The following is a 15,643-nucleotide window of genomic DNA, read 5'->3' on the forward strand; positions in this document are numbered from 1 at the left end:
ATAATTCCTGAAATGCTTCAAAAATGTGTTTCTCGATGTTAAGGATAGATTTGAAATTTACAGGGATACCAGCTGGAGCACATGTTGAACATTTTCAATAAAGTTTTGTCATAAATCTATTTGTTATAAATCTATTTGTTTTGATACCATAATTAATTAATAAACATACAATTCTGTCAGTTTTTTTTAAAAATTTGATTGATTTCATTGAAATAGTTCATTCTGGGACACCTTGTATAAGGTTGTCCCAAAAGTTCGTAGAAAGTCTTGGAAAATAATGGTCTTTATTTTGAGGAATAATTTTTGTTGTTTTTGTTTGTACTTGGCGAGTAAAAATTCAATTTCCGCAAGTGTTTACGAACTTTTGGGACAACCTAATATTATAACATTGAGATTGCATATGTATTATATACCATAGGTGTATATACCACTGTGAAATGATACTGTGTAACAAGAAGATTATTCAGACTGAAAGATATTAAGGTAATAGAAAAAAAAAACAAAAACCAAAAGACACTGAACAAATGGCGTACAGCAAGGAGGCATTTTGTTTTTCTGCCGAAGCAAAGATGACAGGAGTTCGAAACCTTGGCCAACAAACAGATACAGAGGAGATATCGTCTTTTTTTTATTCTTTACAGAGCTGGCAGATGTTGTTGAGAGGAAGAAATAAAGAAAAAAAAGGGGGGGGGGGAAAGTTCCTTTCCCTATCCCCGCAAAAAAAAAAACAACCGCAACCTATATTCTAAATCTAGCCATTTTCACCTGTAATAATCTACCCCCCCCCCGCCCCACCCCCTACTATTAAAGTCCCTCTTTCTCTCTTAAAAAAATGTGTTCTTCCATCATCATGCAATGCCATGCTGCCTCCCTTCTTCCTCTTCCTCCTCCTACGGAATGCTGTGAGGATTATTATGATGATGATGATTTGCTCATGACGTCACTTCCCCCCCACTTCCTCTACCGCAACCCCCCACCCCGTCACGCACACATACATACATACACACACGACACCCAACACCAATGCCGCCGCCACCACCACCACCGCCAGCGACAATAATCACTCACTGATGGTGTTTACCACATCGCCTCCACTTCTTAAAATAAGTCACACACACAGAAAAGAAAAGAAAAGAGCAAGTGTGTGTGTGTGTGTACTGTGAGTGACTAACAGACAGATACAGGTTTGTCCTCGCTTCCCTTCCTCCTCTTCTCCCCCCTCCCCCACCACCACCACACTTTCAGCTGCAGCAGTATAGAGAAACTTCAGTACCCCCACCACACCCCACCCCTCTCATTCTACAAAACTTCCAGAACATTCCCTCTCTCTCTCTCTCTCTCTCTCTCTCTCACACACACACACACACATTCAGGAAGTTCCCACACTAAAATCAGCCACCCAAAGCTCTAAAGAAAAAAATTTAAAAGCAAAAAAAAAAAAAAAAAAAAGACTAGATGCACACCCACCCGCCCACCCACCGACCAACACCAAACCAGGGTCATAGTAACCTCTACTAAAACCAGCCGGGGTACCCCCTAAAAACATGGCCCTAACCCTCAACTGTCATCATACCCCTCCCACACTGGCTACATATCCTCCTCCTCCTCCTCCTAACCCCTGCCCCTCCCATCCCATTCCCCTATAATACTTCTGAATCCCGTTAATTCCTCATTCTTCTTCTTCTTCTTTGTAATGGAATCAGGTGACTGGAAGCAGCAGGTTTGATGATGTCAGGAAGCTGAAAAAAGAAAGAAGAAATGAACAGGTTTTATTTTGGAGAAGAAGAATTAGATATGCCCTCACAGTTCAGTTGGTAGAGCATCAGACTTTTAATCTGAGGGTTGTGGGTTCGTGTCCCCCAGCAGGCGAAGCATTTGTTTTTTATAGGCAAACGTGGCCGTAGCCAGCGCCGCATCAACTGGCCTCTGTGCCGGTGGCATGTAACAAACACCATCCGATCGTGGCTGTTGCCAGCCTCGCCTGGCCTCTGTGCCGGTGGCACGTAAAAAGCACCATCCGAGCGTGGCCGTTCGCCAGCCTCGCCTGGCCCCCGTGCCAGTAGCATGTAAAAAGCACCATCCGATCGTAGCCGTTTGCCAGCCTCGCCTGGCCCCCGTGCCGGTGGCATGTAACAAACACCATCCGATCGTGGCTGTTGCCAGCCTCGCCTGGCCTCTGTGCCAGTGGCACGTAAAAAGCACCATCCGAGCGTGGCCGTTCGCCAGCCTTGTCTGGCACCTGTGTCGGTGGCACGTAAAAAGCACCATCCGATCGTGGCCGTTTGCCAGCCTCGCCTGGGCCCCGTGCCGGTGGCATGTAACAAACACCATCCGATCGTGGCAGTTGCCAGCCTCGCCTGGCCTCTGTGCCAGTGGCACGTAAAAAGCACCATCCGAGCGTGGCCGTTCGCCAGCCTTGTCTGGCACCTGTGTCGGTGGCACGTAAAAAGCACCCACTACACTCACGGAGTGGTTGGCGTTAGGAAGGGCATTCAGCTGTAGAAACACTGCCAGATCAGACTGGCCTGGTGCAGCCTTCTGGCTTCCCAGACCTCAGTTGAACCGTCCAACCCATGCTAGCATGGAAAGCGGACGTTAAACGATGATAATGATGAGGCGCACGAGTGGCTGTGTGGTAAGTAGCTTGCTTACCAACCACATGGTTCTGGGCTCATTACCACTGCATGGCACCTTGGGCAAGTGTCTCCTAGTATAGCCTGATGAGTGGATTTGGTAGACAGAAACTGAAAGAAGCCTGTTATATATATGTTGTATGTATGTATGTGTGGGTGGGTGTCTGTATTTGTCCCCCCAACATTGCTTGACAACCAATGCTGGTGTGTTTACATCTGCATAACTTAGCGGTTCGGCAAAAGAGACCGATAGAATAAGTACTAGTCTTACAAAGAATAAGTCCTGGGGTTGATTTGCTCAACTAAAGGTGGTGCCCCAGCATGACCACAGTCAAATGACTGAAACAAGTAAAAGAGTATATAGGTGTGTGCATACATGTGTTTGTGTGTGTGAAAGGCAAAGTCAACCTCAGCAGAATTTGAACTCAGAACGTAGCAGCAAACGAAATACCTATTTCTTTACTACCCACAAGGGGCTACACACAGAGGGGACAAACAAACGGATTAAGTCGATTACATTGACCCCAGTGCATAACTGGTACTTATTTAATTGACCTCGAAAGGATGAAAGGCAAAGTTGACCTCGGCGGAATTTGAACTCAGAACGTAACAGCAGACGAAATACCTATTTCTTTACTACCCACAAGGGGCTAAACACAGAGAGGACAAACAAACGGATTAAGTCGATTACATTGACCCCAGTGCGTAACTGGTACTTATTTAATTGACCCCGAAAGGATGAAAGGCAAAGTCGACCTTGGCGGAATTTGAACTCAGAACATAGCGGCAGACGAAATACTGCTAACGATTCTGCCAGCTCGCTGCCTTCTTGCCCCATCTTGTCAGATGATGGAAGCCCACTCAGATTCAGCCTGATTATTGCGATTCCCTTTCACCCTTACATTTGTATGGATATGTTTTTTTACGTCATTGCAGTCATTGCCAATAAGACTTCCAAAACAATAAATGTGAAATCCTGTCTGTCCAGGACCCATCTATCACAGTCTTCATTTGCTCTACAAAGACATATCTCTTTTTGGAATCAGGATGATACCGGGTTTGAAAATTTTCTTCTTGAACATCCAGCATTTGGATCTGATTTGAAAGCATTTGGGCTGCTATTTCTAGCAGAAATAGCAACCCAAAAGCTTGGCTGATTCACACACCATCTTGGTTGGCGTTTGTCAGATGTTATCAGAGACCAAGGGGGAGATTAAATGGCATTAGCTTTGTCAATTTTACATCCAGATGAGAACTTTGGGACGAATTGGCCTACAGCTGGAATTCAACTTGGGACTGGAACAATAAAATGATTGTATTACAGGATTAATATTGTATTACAGTCATTATAAATGCATCATATTCAAGCTATTTAGCTCTCTTTCGTTTTGGGATGCAGGCCCAATTAGCCCTCAGCAGGACCTAGCATAAAAGCCAGCACAGAGTACAGCTTTTAAGCTAGTTAATAAAATCCGAAACAGATCAAGTAATGAAATGAGAGTGAGACATCTTCTGTAGGTCGCTGGATTTAAGTGACAAAATTTGGTATGACATTTTTGCCACTTTCTCGGTTGTCATAGTAGGTTCCAGTGACAAGCTCCCATTCATCATCATCATTTAATGTCCATTGTTCATGCTGGCATGGGTTGGACGAATTTGACTGAGCTGGCACACTGGAAGGCTGCGCCAGGATCCAGTCTGATTTGGAATGGTTTTCTACAACTTGATGCCCTTCCTAACACAATCACTCCAAGTGTGTAATGGATGCTTTTACGTGCCACCAGCATGGGTGCCATTTGTGTGACACTGGTATCTGCCACAACTGGACTTTTGCTCGCCTTAATAGGTCTTCTCGAGCACAACATAATGCCAAAGATCTTGGCCATTGCCTCTGTAAACCCCAACACTCGAAAGGAACTCAGCCACTTTGTCTCCATGAAGCCCAATGCTCGAAAGCAATTATTTCTAATAAAGCAGCTCTTCCAAGAGAGAGATACTCTGACATAGTTAGTTAAGTTAATTTTTTTTGGCTCAAAAAGCAAAAAGCAAGGCCATGTAGGGGGACATGGAGTTATGTACAGGGAGGGTGTTCATGCAAAGAGTTCAGGCCATTTCTGGTTAAGAGAGTCTTTGAACCGAGCGGTAGTCGGCATCTTCACTATCTCGTCCGGCAGCTTATTCCACGGATCCGCAACCCGGACGGAGAAAGCCCCTCTCCTTCGATTGAGATGAAATCGTCGCAGATAGAGTTTTCCGGAGTGACCCCGCAGCCTACGCTTGGGAGCAGGAGTGAAGAACAGCTCTTTCGAGAGGTTACACTTTCCACTTATAAAACATGCAGTTAAAACAGTACCAGTCATTTTGCAATATAAGTAGATATATATATATATATATATATATATAAGCGAGAAAGAGCAACAAGAATGGATAGGTTTTTAGTACGATCGTTTCATACAAGGACAGGTTTTATTAAAAGTTGCAAAGATTACAGCATATAAACGAGTCCCGTACTCATCAGCTAAAATACATGTAAGTTCTCTAGACATCCTAGTGTTTGAGGCTATACTCATGAAGTAATGTAGATAATTAAACAGATTTCTAAAGTTCATTAAAGTTCTTTAAAGATGATGTACAGTCTTATCACAGAATTTTAAAAAAGTTTTGATAGCATCACAGAGAAGGTGACCTAATCCATATGAATTTCCATAGATATGATGAGGGATTATATACTCACAGGAGACAAATTTATCCATTGTTAATTACAACGAGGTGGGTCTCAATTCCTGCTTATTAGCATTACAGAGAGGGTGAATTAATCCTTTGTATATATGCACAGATTCCAATGGTGTAGATGTAAGTTTCCAGAGAAATGGATGCTATCTGTGATGCTATCAAAACTTTTTTAAAATTCTGTGATAAGACTGTACATCATCTTTAAAGAACTTTAATGAACTTTAGAAATCTGTTTAATTATCTACATTACTTCATGAGTATAGCCTCAAACACTAGGATGTCTAGAGAACTTACATGTATTTTAGCTGATGAGTACGGGACTCGTTTATATGCTGTAATCTTTGCAACTTTTAATAAAACCTGTCCTTGTATGAAACGATCGTACTAAAAACCTATCCATTCTTGTTGCTTCTTTCTCGCTTATAATCACCCCACATTACTGTATTGTTAAATCAGTATAGTTTTTTTTGGTGCATCTAAGTTAGGTACCATATTCAAGTAAATTTTTTTTAAATTAACTTGAATCTTTATTGCTCTTATATATATATATATATGTAGATACACCGTTTATATTTTACTCCTTTCAGTCATTACACTATGGCCATGCTGGAGCACCACCTTGAAAAAAACTTTTAGTCAAACAAATCAACTCCAGTACTTTTTTTTTTTTGCTTTGAAGCCTGATACTTATTCTATCAGAATCTTTTGCCAAACTGCTAAATTACGGGGATGTAAACACACCAACACCAGTTGTTAGGTGGTGGTGGTGGGGGACAAAAAAAAACACAGACATATTTGACAGGCTTCTTTCAGTTTCTGTCTACCAAATCTGCTCACAAGGCTTTGGTCAGCCTGAGGCTATAGTAGAAGACACTTGCTGAAGGTGCCACACAGTGGGACTGACCCCAGAACAATGTGGTTGGGATAGGGCTTCCACACAGTTTCCTTCTGGTTGCAAAGCAAGCTTCTTAACCACACAGCCATGCTGGAGCTTATAGTGAACATTATGAATGATTATGATCATCATCATCATCGTTTAGCGTCCGCTTTCCATGCTAGCATGGGTTGGACGGTCCAACTGGGGTCTGTGAAGCTGGAAGGCTGCATCAGGCCCAGTCTGATCTGGCAATGTTTCTACGTCTGGATGCCCTTCCTAACGCCAACCACTCCGTGAGTGTAGTGGGTGGCAAACGGCCACGATCGGATGGTGCTTTTTACGTTCCACCGGCACGGGGGCCAGGCGAGGCTGCCAATGGCCCCGATCGGATGGTGCTTTTTACGTGCCACCGACATAGGTGCCAGGCGAGGCTGACAACGGCTCCGATCGGATGGTGCTTTTTACGTGCCACCAGCATGGGGGCCAGGCAAGGCTAGCAACGGCCACGATCGGATGGTGCTTTTTACGTTCCACCAGCACGGGGCCAGGCGAGGCTGCCAACGGCCACGATCGGATGGTGCTTTTTACGTGCCACCAGCATGGGGGCCAGGCAAGGCTAGCAACGGCCACGATCGGATGGTGCTTTTTACGTGCCACCAGCATGGGGGCCAGGCAAGGCTAGCAACGGCCACGATCGGATGGTGCTTTTTACGTGCCGAATGACAAACATTATAAAACAACAGTTTTGTAGCATTATGACAATAGTTGTGGTTTACAAAGACTGAATCGCAAATATTTTAATTGTTTCAGTACAATTATTTTTAGAAGAGAAAATATGAAGCAAAACAAAGGAAACTAGTTTCCCCACCAAACTGGTACAGTCTGGTTTAATCCAGTAGCCTGATAAAAAGATGGGAATGGTTGTGTCAGGAACGCCTCGGGGGGGCTGACCCGGGGCTAAAAAATGTGCTGCAGAGGGAGGCAGCAAGGGGACTGTTTTAAAGAAGTCTTTTTTTATGTAAGTTAGTCAAGAGGAGACAATTCCCTGTCATTATCACTCTCCCAGCACTGGTAAGACATATAAATAGTAGTAGTGATTGTAGTAGAGGTAGCAGTAGTGATAGTAGTAGTAGTGATTGTAGTAGAGGTAGCAGTAGTGATAGTAGTAGTAGTAGTAGTGGTGGTAGTAGTAGTAGTAGTAGTAGTAGTAGTAGTAGTAAAAGTAGTGGTGGTGTTGGTGAGAGGAGGAGCAGTAGTCATAGTAATATACTTACACCAATGTTTCATTCAAGTTTCAGAAATTTCTTTACATCCTGGGCCTCAACGGCCTCATAAAACAGGTCGTAATCCTGCAAGGGAGACGAAGCAAAAAGATTAAAAAAATTATTTCATTACAAAATTATCAGTTAATTTTTAGAGAGAGAATTTTTCTTTACATCATTTATTTATAGGTACTGGCGAGGGATTGAACCTGAAGCCATGTGGTCGACCACATGGCTTCGGATTCAATCCCACTGCATGGCATCTTGGGCAGTTGTCTTCTACTATAACCCTGGGCTAACGAAAGCCTTCTGAATGGACTTGGTAGACAGAAGTTAGTTAGTTAGTTAGTTAATTGGCTCAAAAGCAAATAGCAAGGCCATGTAGGGGGACATGGAGTTAAGTACAGGGTGGTGTTCATGTAAAGAGTTCAGGCCACTTGAGGTCCAGGGAGGCTTTGAACAAAGCGGTCGTCGGCATCTTCACCATCTCGTCTGGCAGCTTGTTCCAAGGATCCGCAACCTGGACGGAGAAAGCTCCTCTCCTTCGATTGAGATGAAATCGTCGCAGATAGAGCTTTTCGGAATGACCCCGCAGCCGACGCTCTGGAGCAGGAGTGAAGAACAGCTCTTTCGAGAGGTTACACTTTCCGCTTATGATGTTGTGGGCGAGAATGAGATCACCACGGCGGCGGCGTTTTTCAAGAGAATAAAGGTCGAGCGTCCTCAGCCTTTCAAAAGAAACTTCTCGTTTTGTGCGTGTGCTTGTTTTAATGTGCCCCTTGCCTTAACATTGCATCATAGTTGTAAACAAATGGCATCCTTCATTCCCAGTTTTGTTTGAAAATCATGTCTGGCCATGGGAAAAGATTACCTCCCTTGGAAACGAAGGTTGGCAACAGGAAGAACGTCCAGTCTTAGAAAATCTGCTTCAACAAGCTTTGCCCAACCCCGTTCAAACATGGAGAGGTGAATGCTAAAACAATGAAGATGATGAGCTGGCAGAAACGTTAGCACGCCGGGCGAAATGCGTAGCTGTATTTCGTCTGAGTTCTGAGTTCAAATTCCGCCGAGGTCGACTTTGCCTTTCGTCCTTTCGGGGTCGATTAAATAAGTACCAGTTACGCACTGGGTGCGATATAATCGACTTAATCCGTTTGTCTGTCCTTGTTTGTCCTCTGCGTTTAGCCCCTTGTGGGTAGTAAAGAAATACAAAATGATGATGATGATAACGATTTATATACACACCTGTACTACGTTTTCATTAATTTGGTCCACCATCATCATGGGGCTTATTCTTGAATGCTTACAGGAGTCAGACAGAGTTTACCAAGTTGGATTTTCCATGACCAGATATTCTTCCTGTTGCCAACCCCCACCCGTTTCCAAATGAGGTGTAACATTTCCCCATTGCCAAACAATGCTTTTGCAGAATATTAGAAATGAATGACACTGCACGTATGACACATAGTATACATCAATGTGACACAGTACACAATGATCTTACATAGTACACATCAATGTGACACAGTACACAATGATCTTACATAGTACACATCAATGTGACACAGTACACAATGATCTTACATAGTACAATCAATGTGACACAGCACACACACAATGATCTACATAGTACACATCAATGTGACACAGTACACAATGATCTTACATAGTACACATCAATGTGACACAGTACACAATGATCTTACATAGTACACATCAATGTAACACAGTACACAATGATCTTACATAGTACACATCAATGTGACACAGCACACACAATGATCTTACATAGTACACATCAATGTGACACAGCACACACAATGATCTTACATAGTACACATCAATGTGACACAGTACACAATGATCTTACATAGTACACATCAATGTGACACAGTACACAATGATCTTACATAGTACACATCAATGAGACACAGTACACAATGATCTACATAGTACACATCAATGTGACACAGTACACAATGATCTTACATAGTACACATCAATGTGACACAGTACACAATGATCTTACATAGTACACATCATGTGACACAGTACACAATGATCTACATAGTACACATCAATGTGACACAGCACACACAATGATCTTACATAGTACACATCAATGTGACACAGCACACACAATGATCTTACATAGTACACATCAATGTGACACAGTACACAATGATCTTACATAGTACACATCAATGTGACACAGTACACAATGATCTTACATAGTACACATCAATGTGACACAGTACACAATGATCTTACATAGTACACATCAATGTGACACAGTACACAATGATCTTACATAGTACACATCAATGTGACACAGTACACAATGATCTTACATAGTATACATCAATGTGACACAGTACACAATGATCTTACATAGTACACATCAATGTGACACAGTACACAATGATCTTACATAGTACACATCAATGTGACACAGTACACAATGATCTTACATAGTACACATCAATGTGACACAGTACACAATGATCTTACATAGTATACATCAATGTGACACAGTACACAATGATCTTACATAGTACACATCAATGTGACACAGCACACACAATGATCTTACATAGTACACATCAATGTGACACAGTACACAATGATCTTACATAGTACACATCAATGTGACACAGTACACAATGATCTTACATAGTATACATCAATGTGACACAGTACACAATGATCTTACATAGTATACATCAATGTGACACAGTACACAATGATCTTACATAGTACACATCAATGTGACACAGTACACAATGATCTTACATAGTACACATCAATGTGACACAGTACACAATGATCTTACATAGTACACATCAATGTGACACAGTACACAATGATCTTACATAGTACACATCAATGTGACACAGTACACAATGATCTTACATAGTACACATCAATGTGACACAGTACACAATGATCTTACATAGTACACATCAATGTGACACAGTACACAATGATCTTACATAGTACACATCAATGTGACACAGTACACAATGATCTTACATAGTACACATCAATGTGACACAGCACACACAATGATCTTACATAGTACACATCAATGTGACACAGTACACAATGATCTTACATAGTACACATCAATGTGACACAGTACACAATGATATTACATAGTACACATCAATGTGACACAGTACACAATGATCTTACATAGTACACATCAATGTCACACAGTACACAATGATCTTACATAGTATACATCAATGTGACACAGTACACAATGATCTTACATAGTACACATCAATGTGACACAGTATACAATGATCTTACATAGTACACATCAATGTGACACAGTACACAATGATCTTACATAGTATACATCAATGTGACACAGTACACAATGATCTTACATAGTATACATCAATGTGACACAGTACACAATGATCTTACATAGTACACATCAATGTGACACAGTACACAATGATCTTACATAGTACACATCAATGTGACACAGTACACAATGATCTTACATAGTACACATCAATGTGACACAGTACACAATGATCTACATAGTACACATCAATGTGACACAGTACACAATGATCTTACATAGTACACATCAATGTGACACAGTACACAATGATCTTACATAGTACACATCAATGTGACACAGTACACAATGATCTTACATAGTACACATCAATGTGACACAGTACACAATGATCTTACATAGTACACATCAATGTGACACAGTACACAATGATCTTACATAGCATATATCAATGTGACACAGTACACAATGATCTTACATAGTACACATGAATGTATGACACAGTACACATCAATGTGACACAGTACACAATGATCTTACATAGTACACATGAATGTATGACATGGTACACATCAATGTGACACAGTACACAATGATCTTACATAGTACACATGAATGTATGATATAGTACACACCAATATGAAGATACACATTGATGTATGACAGATAGGAAGCTGTACGTGTTAATAATTACAAAGAGAAGACAAGAAGTCGGTAATGAGAGATTGAAAGGTCAAGGTGAGGCGATGAGGAGGAAGGGATGGTGAAGTAAGACAGGTGTTTAATTGCTGTGGAAATATTTCACATTCCATGAAGGAGAGACAGTGTAATCTAACTTGTTACAAACTCAAGTCTATTGACAGCCGTCTCTCTCTCTCGCTTTGCAAGGATAAACATGTTTTATCAGACTCAGCAGTGTCTCTCTTTACAAACACACCCATGTCTTCACAACTCTCTCTCTCTCTTGCTCCACAAAACACATTCACATCTTCTCACAGTTGACCCAGGTGACATGACAATTACACCATCTCATTCATTCAATCTAGACAAACCTTATTAAAAAAGAATGCATATACACAGAAAAAAAAAAGGGAAACATCAACAGTCTCATTAATCACAAAATACTGTCCCCGACATCTGCACCACCACAAGCAACAGGTGCAGAAAAACCAGCATCTGTTGCGCTCTGGTCAAGTCCACCTTGTTCTCCTCCACTGTAAAGGATAAACATGACTAGACTATCACACAACATCTAATATACAATAAACCACCATATATTAGCCTATCAATGGGAGGGCCTCTACAAAACAAGACACCTGGTATGTCTAAAATGCTTTCATTTAACCAAATATCTTGTCATTGTTTAGTCCCAGGTGAACTCTGATCATTCTAGCCATGACCACCCTACCTGTTTATGAGTATTTAGGGCTACATAATCCAAAGTGACCCTCACACAGATATGCATGGTTATACTTAACCAATATCTGGCATTCCCTGCTACTCCATGGATGCTGCAAATGCATTATCTTTTCCTTGTGACACATCCACAAGTGGAGAGGTTTGTAAGGGTACCTGGAGCCAGGCAGATGCTGCTGGAAACAGCCCAGGCACAGCAGAGGTGGTGAAGTTATTGTCTCTGCAATATCATTGACTGATGATGAAAAAGGCAAACCAGGGGGCTGGTGGATAAGGGTAGAGTTAAGAGGCTTCATGTGGGGTTAGAGCTGAAGTGGGAGATTACATGGGAGGTAAAAAAAAACCCAGAGTGGCAAGGGCTGATGGATCAGGACAAAGATAGGAGTTAACCCTTTCATTACTGTATTTATTTTGAGATGCTCTGTGTTTCTTTCAATTATTTTAAATATAACAAAGGACTTTGTAAAATAACTTAGTTATCATTAAGCTAGTGTTTGGAACATAAATTGTGACTAAGGCTTGGTGGAATATTTTAATTCAAAACTTATGAAAGCAGGACATTTTACCACAGAGCCAGAGCCGGTTTTGGCCGGGTTAGTAACAAAAGGGTACAACAACAACAAAAACTCAAAAGGAAATATTAACAGTCAACTCACCCCTAAATATTCCTCTTCATTGAACAACTGTGGTGGGAGGGCTGCTTCATTGCCACACAACGAACGCATCTTGTTTTTGTCCTCCACATCCTTGGAAATGTCAATTTCGGTAAATTCAATGTTTTTGGAATTCAGAACGGTTTTAATGCTTTCAATCTTTTTCTTGGTCTGCACAAAAAAATAGAACAAAAAAAATCCAGTTTATAAACTGAATGACAACAGTAACTTCATTTATACAAATTCATCTGGGTTTTTTTTAATGTCCATTTTTTTTCATGCAAGCATAGGTCTGGAAGCTGTTCAGCGACGTGCAACCAAAAGAATACCCTCCATCAGGCATTTGCCATATTCTGAACGCCTTACTTCCCTGGGCATGGACACATTGAAACTCCGACGTCTGGCAGCTGACTTGGCAGACACCCATAAAATTATCAACCATCTTACAAACAATAACTCTGAGCACCTTTTCAAACTCCACCCGTTTAACACCCGTGGACATATTTACAAAATCAGAAAACAGCACAGCTCCCATGACTTCAGGAAACATTTTTTCACGCTGAGAGTTGCTGAAGCGTGGAACAAACTGCCGGCATCAGTTGTTAGTTGTCGGAGCACTGCATCCTTCAAAACTTCCATGCTTCCTGAGATTCGCCAACACTACACCTGATTTTCTCCCCTCCATACACACGCAAGCATTGTTCGCTTTTCAGACATTTGTACATTACTGCATGTACTTTATACGCACTTTCTGACAAGTTGTGGTGCACCTGAGCACTGTATACAATTAATTTCATTATTATTATTATAATATTGAGGCAGTATTGTTTTACAGGAGGACAGTTTTCCTGTCGCTAACCCTTACCTGTTTTCCAAGTAAGGGAACTCTTATTCTACACACCTTCAAAGACACAAAGCTAGCAGATAATTTGCTGACAGGAGAAATGACAAGAACTTCACTGCTTGCAGCTCAGCAATTTTTGGAGAAGTCAAAATGCAAACAAACACATATACACATCATATTTACTCGTGTATAAGTTGCACTTTTTTATTCCTGATTAAAAATTTAAAAAACTGGAAAAGTGGCCCTCAAAAAATGTCGAGGATTTATTATAGAGAAATCACTATTAAACTTCATGGAAATATCTCCAGCATTGTAAATATTTTTGTGTATTTGGTTTCATAAATTTCACTAGGCGTAAGAGTTGCTGTGTGGTAAGTAGCTTGCTTATGAACCACATGGTTCCGGGTTCAGTGCCACTGCGTAGCACCTTGGGCAAATGTCTTCTACTATAGCCTCAGGCTGACCAAAGCCTTGTGAGTGGATTTGGCAGACGGAAACTGAAAGAAGCCCGTCATATATATGTATATGTATGAATATATGTATGTGTATATGTTTGTGTGTCTGTATTTGTCTCCACCAACATCGCTTGACAACCCGTAACTTAGCGGTTCAGCAAAAGAGACCGACAGAATAAGTACTAGGCTTACAAAGAATAAGCCTTGGGGTCAATTTGCTCAACTAAAGGCGGTGCTCCAGCATGGCCACAGCCAAATGACTGAAACAAGTAAAATAGTAAATAGTAGTAGTAATTTCAAACTGTTTAGCAGTCTAGACTCTACCTGCATAAGGGGCCATGTCTCTGCTAAAAAAGGAAAATAACAACAAAAAAAAAAACCCTGAATATTCTGTTATGCCTGTGGCCATCCTCAGAGAGGAACTGTTAAAAGTGAGTAAAGCTGGCATTATCAGTGTACCCGATCAGGTGGTTGAACAAACAAAAATAAAAGACTGTTCTAATTTTTTAAAGACTCCGCCGGTTACGACGACGAGGGTCCCAGCTGATACGATCAACGGAACAGCTTGCTCGTGAAATTAACGTGCAAATGGCTGAGCATTCCACAGACACGTGTACCCTTAACGTAGTTCTTGGGGATAATTAGCGTGACACAGAGAGTGACAAGGCTGACCCTTTGAAATACAAGTACAACTCATTTTTGCCAGCTGAGTGGACTGGAGCAACGTGAAATAAAGTGTCTTGCTCAAGGACATGTGTCGCCGAGAATCGAACTCACAACCTTACGATCATGAGCCGAATGCCCTAACCCCGAAGCCACGCGCCCTCACTACTGTTCTAATTACAAAACACATGCTTGTACATATACCGACCGACATACACAGCTATGCATTTGTACACACAAAGGTTAACCAGAAAATAGGAAGTGAGGCGAAGTCCATAAAAAAAGTTACTGTCTGTGAGAGAGGAACGACTCAGGGAGAGATTGACTGGAAATACCATTGAACAAAGAAAATTGCTAATAACACACACTGACATTATATATACATATATATACATATATATAGATACGTAGATCAGATAGGCACTCACACACACACACAGAGTAGTCAGTGTGTTTATAGGCAGAAACAAAGTAGTTACTGTAGAAATACTTTCAGCAAATAACACCACCAACAAGCACTAATTAATACCATTGCTAATAATAGCATTCCTAATATTAACGACAGGCTGAAAGAGAGAAGGGTTTAGTTGATTAAATCCATGTCATTAACTAAATACCACAAGGTACTTTATTTGATGTTCCTCTGATTGTGACATTATTGTTTCTAATATCGGTACAAGGAAAGCCACACAGGTTGCGGAGGCAAAGATTGTATGACCCAGGACATAAATGGTACTTTATGTCAGAGGTGTCAGTTCGGCATGGGGAAAGATAACTCCCCTCCACTAGTA

The 15,643-nt window shown here is 41.3% G+C and overlaps 1 protein-coding gene across 1 annotated transcript in view; it reads right to left on the reverse strand.

Annotated features, from left to right (window-relative positions):
* Positions 1-1,675: 1,675 nt before the first annotated feature.
* The window catches only part of LOC115224781 (SH3 domain-binding glutamic acid-rich-like protein 3), a 40,391-nt gene continuing 26,423 nt past the window's right edge, over positions 1,676-15,643 (reverse strand). Inside the window, exons 2-4 of the mRNA XM_029795691.2 lie at positions 12,894-13,061; positions 7,518-7,592; positions 1,676-1,739 (exon numbers count right to left, since the gene is read on the reverse strand). Coding sequence (XP_029651551.1) covers positions 7,527-7,592; positions 12,894-13,061 — 234 coding nt within the window. The 3' untranslated portion in view covers positions 1,676-1,739; positions 7,518-7,526. The remainder of the gene's footprint in view (positions 1,740-7,517; positions 7,593-12,893; positions 13,062-15,643) is intronic.

This window comes from Octopus sinensis, linkage group LG26 (assembly GCF_006345805.1).
Source record: "Octopus sinensis linkage group LG26, ASM634580v1, whole genome shotgun sequence".
Classification (NCBI taxonomy): Eukaryota; Metazoa; Mollusca; class Cephalopoda; order Octopoda; family Octopodidae; genus Octopus; species Octopus sinensis.